Consider the following 14211-nt stretch of genomic DNA (forward strand, 5'->3'; position numbering starts at 1 on the left):
TCTTTATAATCATTATAAATTTCTTATATCAAAACTTTAACCGTTGGTATATCGTCAAAGAAAGTTTATTCACTTATTACGACAGCTTGAGGATAACAACTCTATTTGCCCTATTCGTGACAGATTTTATTTTTAAAGGAATATCCCTTTGTAGATATGATAAAACATTCGATATCAGTCAAAAATAAGCTGAGATATAGCCACTCTTTCGATTATCAAACAATTAAGTGATTTTTAAGGTGAGAAATTATATAAGGCTCATCTCACTATAAGGTTGATTAGGCGCACTATATCTTTTTAAACATAATTTGCAAACTACAACTAGGTTCCGAATTTAGCAGAATAAACTTTTATTCATTTATTGTAGTAAATGCTATGAGGGATAAATTAAAAGAATTGAGCAGAGCAATCTTATCTCAATCAAACATTGGTCTTTATTCATACGGCATAATTTTCCTGAAAATTTGACACCATTAAAATACCATCATGGATCAACACTAATCCGTGCCGGCTCAGCGCACGCGATATTTTTCCTTACGGAACATACCTTTGCAACAATCTCTCTTGCTAGTGCACGTATCGCAAGAAAACTGAACTGTTTATTTCCTATTACAAACGAATTTATGAAAACTCTACGAGTTTTGCAAAAAAGGTACGGTTTTTTTATTCAAGATATTTCAAATAAGAATGAAGATTTAGGAAAGAAATCAAGAATGGTTAATGGTAAATATAGAATTATTATCATTAGTATGGTCGCTATGGCTATGGCTCTAAGAAGTGAAACCACAGAAAAAATAGTTCGGAAATTGTGCAATACCGCTGTTGAAGCTACGAGAAAACGCGAAGCGAATGCTCCGACTGTCATCTCACCTCAACAGTCAATATATCGAACATAGGTAGCAAATCTCAATCTAACTTATGATTTTGTCTTTTTACCTTTTTTCACCAAAAATATAAAATCGTTTTTATTATTATTTTTACGTTTCGTCTTTGACTCATCAGTGCAGAGCAGTTTGAATTGAACTGCTTAGTGCTAAACTCGGCAGTTCAATTTGAACCGCTAAGCAGACGTAAATCGTGCTCAATCCTCCTAGTAGTGAGATGATACCTTTTTGTATCGATCCACATGTTCTGCATCGATAACCGTTTTTTCTCGATTGCTTTTTAACAATAAATATGACAATATATTTATTAAAATAATCAAGACAATTTAAAAACCTGATTAAATCAACCTAGTAGTATAATGATGCCGTTCTCATATCAATCATACTATCACATAAAATACTGTGATATTCTACAAAATATTTTTCTTCGATTCTTGAAAGAATAACCGGAATCGATTTATAATGACTACCGATTGGAGTAGTTTTTATGTCGATTTAGAAATGTTTGTACGTTTTGCCATTCTCATATAGAAAGGTTCTGCAACCACTTGAAAAACCGACTAGTGAAAATTGTGTCATATACCGTTCGACTCAGTTCATACATCAGTGTGTCATATACCATTCGACTCAGTTCATCGAGCTGAGCAATCTCTGTGTGTGTATGTGTTACTTGATTTTCCCGGAGATGGCTGAACCGATTTGGACAAACTTAAAATCAAATGGAAGGTCTTATGGTACCATACGGATTTTCTGAGTTTCATTCGAATCCGATTTCCGGTTCCGGAGTTATAGGGTAAAGTGTTCTGGTGTTATAGGGTTAAGATGGCGAAACAAAAACCGTTCTTTCTGAACTGGTCTCAAAACTACCTAAAACTAAATTCTAAACTGGTCTCAAAACTACCCAAATCGATAATTATTACCCGTAGGCAACTAAACTAACCGATTCCGGCTATTCTGGTTCCCGGTCTCCGGTTCCGGAAGTACCGGAAATAGTTATTATATATTCCAAAATGAATCTCACTCACTTTTCTCAGCGATGGTTTGACCGATTTCCACAAACTAAGATTCAAATGAAAGGTCTCACGGTCCCATACAGAGTTTTTGAATTCATGCGGATCCGACTTCCGATTCCGGAGTTATAGGGTAAAATGTGTGCAATTATGTAAACCGTCACTGAAACCGACGAAACCAAAACCGTAAAATAATTTCTAAACTGGTCTCAAAACTACCCAAATCGATAGCATAGCCATTATCAGTAAACAAATCTATTGCGGCTATCCTGGTTCCCGGTCTCCGATTCCAGAAGTACCGGAAATAGTTCTCATATATTCCAAAATAAATCTCACTCATTTTTCTCAGCGATGGTTTGACCGATTTCCACAAACTTGGATTCAAATGCAAGGTCTCATGGTCCCATACGGAATTTCTGAAATTCATTTAAATCCAACTACCAGTTCCTGAAAAAAAAGGGTAAAGTGTTTTCAATACTGTACGAGGTCACTTAAACCGCCGAAACATGAACCGTAACTTCACTCAAAACCGTTATTCCCAATCTTAGGGTCAAATGAAAGGTCTTGTGGTCCTACCAGAAATTACTGCAGATTTTTGGATACACTAAAATTTCAATCGTCGTTTAGAGTACGATGGCAAAATCGCATACAATTTTCAAAATTTGAATAAAAACTAAGTAGAGTTTATATGTCATGTTAGTTGGTAGCCGTACGAACCGACTTCGATTATACCGGTTCTCGGGTTCCGGTTTGCTAATGGATGACCTAAGCGATCAGAGAGCTGTTTCATTCTCTATGTTATAGTAGTTAATACGCAAACAATCCCTTGATTTCTTTTTAAAATCGAAGAGAAACATTTTGAATAGTATACCACAGTATTATATATGAGAAAGGCATCATTACACCACTACGTGGATTAAAACAGGTTTTTGGCATATATCACCATCTTTTTTTTCGGGTGCTTCCGGAACCGGAAAACGGGACCTGGATAGCTGTCATTAGTTTGTTTGGCGGTCTACTGAAAACGACTATCGCACGGAATAGTTTTGAGGCCAGTTTTGAAATTGATTTTTGTTTCGCCTCTTTAAGGTGAAATGTAGTCTCAAAATAGGCGCGACATTTTTCATCGCATGAATTTTTTTTTTATTCAACAATATAATATATTTTAGGCACACTGCTTAAGCTCTAAGATGCCAAGGGTATTTTCTAATCTTAATTAACGACTAACTTAAAACTAGAATAGTATCATTAGATTATGTCGTGTTGTATGTTGCATGGGTCTTCCAGATGGCGCTATCTATGGCCGTTTCCTTTCGGTTCGTGTGGGTCCGCGGGAAACACCCCCAGGCTACGAAGGCCCGGCGGGTGGCCCGCATGCTGGTCATCAACTGGAGCGTAGAACCGTAGGCGGTGATGGTGATGTTACGGAAGAGAATGAAAAAAAAGTAAATATTGTGGAAACAGAGGTAAATAGGGGATATGGAAACAAAATGTCTGAAAACTACAAAGATCTAATTAGTTGCCATCGAGATGGTGAAGAGACGGAGAAAGGGGGAACGAATAGTTAGTAACAAAAAAAGATCTTGTTAGTTCCAATGAAGATGGTAAACGTAATACCAAGACTTTGTTTTGGTTGACGATGTTTATTCGAGTTTTCTTTTATTATCTTGTACAATTGGAGATTGTGCAAAAAAAATAATGTTCTGATCCTCGAGTCATGATTTGGAAAAAATAATATATTTTCATGTTATGGGAATACACCATGAATAAAACTTCTCGGATCATGATCCATTTGGACTGATTTCGCTGAAATTTAAACGTAACGCACTTCACGTTGTTGAGTATAACTTCAAACGTGTTTCTGCTATGATGGTAATTTTTGCGACATAAATTCAGGCATTATGTTTTAAAATATTATAATTTCAAATATGAATTAAATGGAATGGAGTGATGAACGTATTTTTACGCGATTTTAACTAATGTCTCAAATGGTGTACATTTGAATAGCAAAACAGTGAAAAGCACGACGTACTTCTTTAAATCAAAATCATTAACAATTAAAATATTATGTTTTTGAAAAACGACGGCACCTGAAATAACGTGTTTACTTGCGTTTATTGTTCCAGTTTTGATTTTGTGTTTCAGAATTTAAACACTTAAACGAACTGCTAGACAAAATACGTGTGAATCAAAACTTTTAAAAAGAAACTGTATGTCGAATTCTTGCAAATACCACGGATTCATTTTTCCTTTTATGTTTTCAAAACATTCACAATCGAATTTAATTTTTGGTTTACGCTACCTCTCGGAATATTAATCTAGCAACAACGGTCACATCAAATATGTAAGAATACATTCAAACTAAATGTAACATTGATGTTTGTCAAATGAAGAGCGTAGCCGTGTTTAGTCTCTTATGACGTCAATTTTCGATTCATTATCTTTATGTTGCCAATTCTCTAACAGCCGGTGGGTAAAACAACACGATTATTAAATGAATATGCTTCAGGAAATTAATATGCTTCAGAAAATGAATATGCTTTTTGCCTTACCATTAATCTATTAAGCAATCTATCACATCAAAGGGCAGGGGGTTCAAAGTGATATCCGGGTAGAAAATTGGAGTTAGGAGCTTTGAAAGCAATACTTTCGGCTTTTTTAATCATAACAGTAACGGATTTCTTTCCATGTAATGAAGTAACACCTTTCATATGATATAACACAGCCATGCATTATTGCTTCAGCAACATAAATGCATTAGGCTCAACAGACTTGGACATTACTACCATTATAAACGACAGTTACTTATAAGATAAACGATTTCTCACAATGATGCATAAATTCGAGTTATTATTTGCTATGTAATTTTTTATCACGATGCACAGTGGCTTGAATCGACAAAAACGTGAACTTAATTCTCTAGCTGTTGAAAAGTTGATCCGATATATTGTGCATGCAGATAAAAATCGGAAGCGACGTCTCTCTCGCCTGAATATGTTGCTCCAGCGAAGTTCACTGTGCCCCAATGGTATGTAGACTGCCATGCGATATTTTAATCATTCATAATAAATAGTACGAAAATTCACTCCCTTGTAACGTTCAGTGTCAAACCCCTTGATTCCCAAACATACATTATCAACTTTAAGCGCATACAGAAAGTAATATTCCATCGTTATGTGCTTCGATAGTGGAGGCAAGACAATGTATTCATTTATGTTGAAGCACGTGGTTCATAAACAAGACAACAAAATATGTATAAAGTAACATGATTCTGATATTTAAAATTTTTGGATCATTACTAATGGTGATGCATGCTGTCTTTGATTAATACATTGCAGAGAGAGTGATAAATTTTTGACCGTGAATATCTATTGTTGTATCTAACGAATCAACATAATTTTTGCTACAGCAATCGGAAATATGATCACAATTTTATGATAAAATTTTCAGTTGTGTGACATAATCTCAAATAATTCAAAATTAAACTCTTCGGAAATGTTTGGTATATACGAGTATCAAAGAATATAATTCATAAGGCGCGTTTGCCTTTCTCGTATTTTTAAAGCTCATAGCTCAGTGATATGTGAAAGGATTTATATAATCTAACTACCAATAGAATCGAAATTTTTCAACTTAAACGTGTATAGCAAAAGCATTGAAGTATTTCAATAGTACACTATTGAAAATCCTGTCTCATTTGACCCATGTCAACACCAGCCAATCAGGACGCGTTCTGAGGAAGAGAACAAAATATCTACTGCTGTACAACAAATCGTTCGAGAAAAATGTTCCGAACAGTACTTAATATCGTAGTAGGTTCCACCGTTTGGTCCTTCTGAAAGGCAGGAATGAATCCCGTACAGCATCCTGATAGTTTCTTTCAATGATATGCAAATTCAAAAAAAATAACTACGTTAAAATTCTGTATGCTGCTATTTTTATAGCCGTTAGGAATTAATGAAAATGGAACAAACAAAATCACATAAAAAGAAACCTCTTAACAAAAATTGAATCAGTTTGGATTCTATTGCCACTGCGAGCAGATGTATTTTGTGTCGTTTGCACAGCTAGTATCGCTTTCGACAAGAGCGATTACGTCACAGCTGCCAGTCATTTGCATTGGTGTAAAAACAACGGTGGAGAGCATTACACAAAATCAGCCGTTCTAATGGCTCTAAAAGTTTTCTAAAGAACTATTAGGATTTGTTGTTCGCAAATAGAAGGTCCATCCTCAGTTTAGTGCAAATCTAGATCTGTTTGATTTGATTTGTGCACTTTTCGCTGTGTGAAAATCACAGTAATCGAGAAAGTGAAGCCTTCTTTGTTTTTGCGAAAAATGTGAAAAAGGGGAATGCTTGCATAATTCATACAATTGATCAACTAATTGATATTCGGAAGTGTAAAGGAACATGCCAGTTGTTTTCGTATTCACGACATCCAGTTATGTCTCTGACATTACCCCCCGCCTTTTGTTTAATATAAACCAAGATCATCTTATTTAAATTAAAAATTAATGTTCAGCACCCAAGATTTATCTGGGGTACACAGAAAGAAATTATGAACTTTACAGGTTACATCTCATAAGATATACCTAAATGGGGCGTCGTATTTCATACGTATTTATATAAAAGAACATGGAAAATTGTGTGATTTGAAAATTACATGGATTGAAATCAAATTGGGATAAAAAAACAAAATATCGATAAAAGCAGCGCGACTTCAATCGAGAAACATTAGATTACAAAGCACGTCATTTAATTGAGCCAAAGATGCTCATATTTTCTTAGTAAATAATTGTTACATATAAATCCATACATCGTACATATTAAATTCGAACAGAATTTTACAAGCACGGAGTGTAATGTCAGGAATCAGAACAAATTGGCTCAAATGGCACGTTCCCCTTGATATTGAGGAGGAGGAGTCGTTGTATGAAGAAGTCGTTGAGGAAAATACGGCGCCCCGCTCGCATCAAATAAGTCTGATGCTAGAACTATATAACTGTTGTATACAAAAATACGAAGATGAAGTAACAACAAACCCCGTTATAGAAATCTAACTTCAGTCAATTGCAATGCGCTCCTGTACCATGGAAATCAAGGCGCCCCATCAACAAAGTCAGCGACTAACCAATGAAATTTGAACAACTACAGCACTGGTGCTCATATGACCAGTACGAAATTTTGCAAACCACTTACGAATTGTTGCTTCGCCCGGTGCAGAGTCTGGATAACACTCATCATGCCATTTTTTGGCATCGTCGGCACTTTTTTTCATCAAAAAGTAGTGTTTCATCAACACACGAAATTCTTTTTTTTTCCATTTTTTCACAAAAACAAAAGTAGCTTCACTCAAAATGCAATATCTCACAAACTAATAATCAGACAGCTGTCAAATTTATACACGTATCTTTTGAAGGTTGGTACTAACTAAAAATGGTATGGATTTATTTCTAGTGGCGCCCTCTCATAGAAACGATACGAACTTTTCAGCCAATCTGTTACATGCTTGCGATACAGATATCGATATTTAAGCTTCTTTTCGCCAAGCTTGTGTTCAAGTTTTGTATGCAAGTAGTTATTTTTCATAGCGTTTCTCTACCATTACTACCATTCTGCGATTTCGGTTGAAGCGATAAACTTTTTCTTATTATCAATCGAGGTCATCTTATATAAATAAGAAAGTAATCTTATGCACTCAAAATTTACCCTGGGTAGTTGTCAATTTCTCAGGCGAAACGACATAACATGGGATTTCATCTAATCTTTCATGACACAAGATCAGGGCATAGCAATCAAAGCTTCAAATCGTTTTATGGCACTTTTTGTCTTGCCGTCTAGCAACACCTACCTCTAGCAAGCAACGTGTAGGACTGAAACGTTAGCTATAATTTTGCCTCTATTCATAGCTTCGCGTGCTTCCAACAGCTTTGCTTTTTTGCGTCGATTGACCAATCAGAGCGCTGCTTTCCCTTTGATATATCGCTTACTCCTTCAAAACCGTCGACTATAGAAGGGAAATCCGTTATGCCGGAGACTTTTTGCAGACAAAATAGGACACTGCTAGCTATTATTCAACATTTCAATGATATACAATTAAAAATACATGGCTATGAACATTCAAATCAATACGTAGAAATATTTCCAATCAAATGGTGACATGATAATGATAGTTGATACAAAATTGACTGAGCTGTAATTGTTCAAAATCAGACCACATTTCTACGTGTATTTTTCTTGAGTTTCTAGTTTGCACCCCTATTTAGAAACCAAAAATGTGTTCCATATTAAAAGTTTTGTTTGGCTAAAGCTTTGCCTTTTTCATATAGAAAGGTTATGCAATCACTTGAAAACCGACTAATGAAAATTAGCCCGGAGGGCCAAGTGTCATATACCTATCGACTCGGTTCATCGAGCTGAGCAATGTCTGTGTGTGTGTGTGTTTTTTTACAAGGTAAAATACCAGCTCACGCGCTCGGTAGTTGTCAAGCTACCGCTATTGTGAACCAGCGAGTGGGACTGGCTGAACCTTACCCACTAAAACACCTTGGACATCTTGCCTCGATCCCCCCGGAACTAAGCTATGCTCAATACTTCGGGGGAGGCTGTGCTCATGCACTTCTTCGTTTGGGAGAAAATGAGCTCCTGTGTTTCTCTCTTTATCCATCTCGGCTGTGCTCATGCACTTCTTCGTTTGGGAGAAAATGAGCTCCTGCGTTTCTCTCTTTATCCATCTCTATCCACCTTTGGCGGCTCGACGACCCAATGCCGCTACGTCGCGCCACACTACTCGCCTGATCCCCGACGATAGATCCAGCCTACACTGACGGAAAGTTTCCCCTTTTACGCCACGCGGGACACCCGAAGGAGTGCCGAGGTCGGCTCCGCGATTCCGGTTGGAGCATGGCTTCCGGTTCGCTGATGCCCCGACGACTCGAATCGGTGTTGTGGTGTCTACTCGACTAGTCCCCGGTGATGGATCTAGCCTACACCGACAGAGAGTTCCCCGACGATGGAAGTTCTCCCGAAACCGACGTTTTCGATACCCGTCCACGGCCCGACCGTAAGGATGCCTGGGTCGATCAAATGATGCCGGTTGGAGGATGGCTTCCGGTTCACTGGTGCCCCGACTATCTTAACGGTGCTACGCCACGATCTACTCGTCTAATCTTCGAGGAAAGATCTAGACTACACCGACGTACAGTTCCCCGGCGACAGAGGCTCTCCCGACACCGAGTCCCCTGTTACACCACACGGGACACACGAGAGAGTGCCGAGGTCGATCCAGCGATTCCAGTTGGAGCATAGCTTCTGGTTCGCTGGCGCCCCGACGACACAAGTCGGTGTTGTGGTGGCTACTCGACTAGTCCCCGCCGAAGGATCTAGCCTACCGCGACAGAGAGTTCCCCGACGCTGGGAGTTCTCTCGAAACCGACGTTTTCGATACCAGTATACGACCCGACGCTTACTCGCTGATCCCTTCTCCATATTCGCTGCAACTCCGAGAGTATCTGTGTTACCACTTTGTTTACTGCATTCCACGTGCATTCTTCATGACACATTTCCTTAGATATATTATCTACCCTTAGGGCCAGATAGAAACTGCGTTAGGTATAAGTTTACCTCTCCGTGTTGTCTATTCATTCACGGCGACAAATGTAGAATGAGCCGGTGAGTCCATCTACCTTTCTCCGTACTGTCCCACTCCTGCTGCCACTTTGCCATCGAATCGATGTGTGTGTGTCAAATAATCTCACTAGGTTTTCTCGGAGATGGCTGAACCGATTTTGACAATCTCATCCGGAGTTATAGGAAAAGTGTGTTCAATATTGTACACCGTCAATTAAACCGGCGAAACAAAACACGTAAAAAAAAATTCTAAACTGGTCTCAAAACTGAACAAATCGATAGACATTATCAATAGGCAACTAAACAAACCGATTCCGGCTATACTGGTCCCCGGTATAAACAATAAACAATAAACAATAAACAATAAACAATAAACAATAAACAATAAACAATAAACAATAAACAATAAACAATAAACAATAAACAATAAACAATAAACAATAAACAATAAACAATAAACAATAAACAATAAACAATAAACAATAAACAATAAACAATAAACAATAAACAATAAACAATAAACAATAAACAATAAACAATAAACAATAAACAATAAACAATAAACAATAAACAATAAACAATAAACAATAAACAATAAACAATAAACAATAAACAATAAACAATAAACAATAAACAATAAACAATAAACAATAAACAATAAACAATAAACAATAAACAATAAACAATAAACAATAAACAATAAACAATAAACAATAAACAATAAACAATAAACAATAAACAATAAACAATAAACAATAAACAATAAACAATAAACAATAAACAATAAACAATAAAACAATAAACAATAAACAATAAACAATAAACAATAAACAATAAACAATAAACAATAAACAATAAACAATAAACAATAAACAATAAACAATAAACAATAAACAATAAACAATAAACAATAAACAATAAACAATAAACAATAAACAATAAACAATAAACAATAAACAATAAACAATAAACAATAAACAATAAACAATAAACAATAAACAATAAACAATAAACAATAACAATAACAATAAACAATAAACATAACAATAAACAATAAACAATAAACAATAAACAATAAACAATAAACAATAAACAATAAACAATAAACAATAAACAATAAACAATAAACAATAAACAATAAACAATAAACAATAAACAATAAACAATAAACAATAAACAATAAACAATAAACAATAAACAATAAACAATAAAACAATAAACAATAAACAATAAACAATAAACAATAAACAATAAACAATAAACAATAAACAATAAACAATAAACAATAAACAATAAACAATAAACAATAAACAATAAACAATAAACAATAAACAATAAACAATAAACAATAAACAATAAACAATAAACAATAAACAATAAACAATAAACAATAAACAATAAACAATAAACAATAAACAATAAACAATAAACAATAAACAATAAACAATAAACAATAAACAATAAACAATAAACAATAAACAATAAACAATAAACAATAAACAATAAACAATAAACAATAAACAATAAACAATAAACAATAAACAATAAAACAATAAACAATAAACAATAAACAATAAACAATAAACAATAAACAATAAACAATAAACAATAAACAATAAACAATAAACAATAAACAATAAACAATAAACAATAAACAATAAACAATAAACAATAAACAATAAACAATAAACAATAAACAATAAACAATAAACAATAAACAATAAACAATAAACAATAAACAATAAACAATAAACAATAAACAATAAACAATAAACAATAAACAATAAACAATAAACAATAAACAATAAACAATAAACAATAAACAATAAACAATAAACAATAAACAATAAACAATAAACAATAAACAATAAACAATAAACAATAAACAATAAACAATAAACAATAAACAATAAACAATAAACAATAAACAATAAACAATAAACAATAAACAATAAACAATAAACAATAAACAATAAACAATAAACAATAAACAATAAACAATAAACAATAAACAATAAACAATAAACAATAAACAATAAACAATAAACAATAAACAAATAAACAATAAACAATAAACAATAAACAATAAACAATAAACAATAAACAATAAACAATAAACAATAAACAATAAACAATAAACAATAAACAATAAACAATAAACAATAAACAATAAACAATAAACAATAAACAATAAACAATAAACAATAAACAATAAACAATAAACAATAAACAATAAACAATAAACAATAAACAATAAACAATAAACAATAAACAATAAACAATAAACAATAAACAATAAACAATAAACAATAAACAATAAACAATAAACAATAAACAATAAACAATAAACAATAAACAATAAACAATAAACAATAAACAATAAACAATAAACAATAAACAATAAACAATAAACAATAAACAATAAACAATAAACAATAAACAATAAACAATAAACAATAAACAATAAACAATAAACAATAAACAATAAACAATAAACAATAAACAATAAACAATAAACAATAAACAATAAACAATAAACAATAAACAATAAACAATAAACAATAAACAATAAACAATAAACAATAAACAATAAACAATAAACAATAAACAATAAACAATAAACAATAAACAATAAACAATAAACAATAAACAATAAACAATAAACAATAAACAATAAACAATAAACAATAAACAATAAACAATAAACAATAAACAATAAACAATAAACAATAAACAATAAACAATAAACAATAAACAATAAACAATAAACAATAAACAATAAACAATAAACAATAAACAATAAACAATAAACAATAAACAATAAACAATAAACAATAAACAATAAACAATAAACAATAAACAATAAACAATAAACAATAAACAATAAACAATAAACAATAAACAATAAACAATAAACAATAAACAATAAACAATAAACAATAAACAATAAACAATAAACAATAAACAATAAACAATAAACAATAAACAATAAACAATAAACAATAAACAATAAACAATAAACAATAAACAATAAACAATAAACAATAAACAATAAAACAATAAACAATAAACAATAAACAATAAACAATAAACAATAAACAATAAACAATAAACAATAAACAATAAACAATAAACAATAAACAATAAACAATAAACAATAAACAATAAACAATAAACAATAAACAATAAACAATAAACAATAAACAATAAACAATAAACAATAAACAATAAACAATAAACAATAAACAATAAACAATAAACAATAAACAATAAACAATAAACAATAAACAATAAACAATAACAATAAACAATAAACAATAAACAATAAACAATAAACAATAAACAATAAACAATAAACAATAAACAATAAACAATAAACAATAAACAATAAACAATAAACAATAAACAATAAACAATAAACAATAAACAATAAACAATAAACAATAAACAATAAACAATAAACAATAAACAATAAACAATAAACAATAAACAATAAACAATAAACAATAAACAATAAACAAAAACAATAAACAATAAACAATAAACAATAAACAATAAACAATAAACAATAAACAATAAACAATAAACAATAAACAATAAACAATAAACAATAAACAATAAACAATAAACAATAAACAATAAACAATAAACAATAACAATAAACAATAAACAATAAACAATAAACAATAAACAATAAACAATAAACAATAAACAATAAACAATAAACAATAAACAATAAACAATAAACAATAAACAATAAACAATAAACAATAAACAATAAACAATAAACAATAAACAATAAACAATAAACAATAAACAATAAACAATAAACAATAAACAATAAACAATAAACAATAAACAATAAACAATAAACAATAAACAATAAACAATAAACAATAAACAATAAACAATAAACAATAAACAATAAACAATAAACAATAAACAATAAACAATAAACAATAAACAATAAACAATAAACAATAAACAATAAACAATAAACAATAAACAATAAACAATAACAAACAATAAACAATAAACAATAAACAATAAACAATAAACAATAAACAATAAACAATAAACAATAAACAATAAACAATAAACAATAAACAATAAACAATAAACAATAAACAATAAAACAATAAACAATAAACAATAAACAATAAACAATAAACAATAAACAATAAACAATAAACAATAAACAATAAACAATAAACAATAAACAATAAACAATAAACAATAAACAATAAACAATAAACAATAAACAATAAACAATAAACAATAAACAATAAACAATAAACAATAAACAATAAACAATAAACAATAAACAATAAACAATAAACAATAAACAATAAACAATAAACAATAAACAATAAACAATAAACAATAAACAATAAACAATAAACAATAAACAATAAACAATAAACAATAAACAATAAACAATAAACAATAAACAATAAACAATAAACAATAAACAATAAACAATAAACAATAAACAATAAACAATAAACAATAAACAATAAACAATAAACAATAAACAATAAACAATAAACAATAAACAATAAACAATAAACAATAAACAATAAACAATAAACAATAAACAATAAACAATAAACAATAAACAATAAACAATAAACAATAAACAATAAACAATAAACAATAAACAATAAACAATAAACAATAAACAATAAA

The 14211-nt window shown here is 30.7% G+C and overlaps 1 protein-coding gene across 7 annotated transcripts in view; it reads left to right on the forward strand.

The window, feature by feature from the left end:
* The first annotated feature begins 545 nt into the window (after positions 1-545).
* LOC131427484 (cadherin-87A) overlaps positions 546-14211 on the forward strand; it is an 848175-nt gene continuing 834509 nt past the window's right edge. For 5 of the 7 annotated variants that reach the window (XR_009229274.1, XR_009229275.1, XM_058590712.1 and 2 more), the window contains exon 1: positions 549-652. Coding sequence is in view for 3 of the 7 variants with exons in the window: in XM_058590712.1 (XP_058446695.1) it covers positions 624-652 (29 nt within the window). In the remaining 4 variants the exon portion in view is untranslated. Of the gene's footprint in view, positions 653-14211 lie in introns of all 7 variants that reach the window. The other 2 variants (XM_058590714.1, XM_058590713.1) reach the window with 2 other exon arrangements.

This window comes from Malaya genurostris, chromosome 2 (genome assembly GCF_030247185.1).
Source record: "Malaya genurostris strain Urasoe2022 chromosome 2, Malgen_1.1, whole genome shotgun sequence".
NCBI classification, from domain to species: Eukaryota; Metazoa; Arthropoda; class Insecta; order Diptera; family Culicidae; genus Malaya; species Malaya genurostris.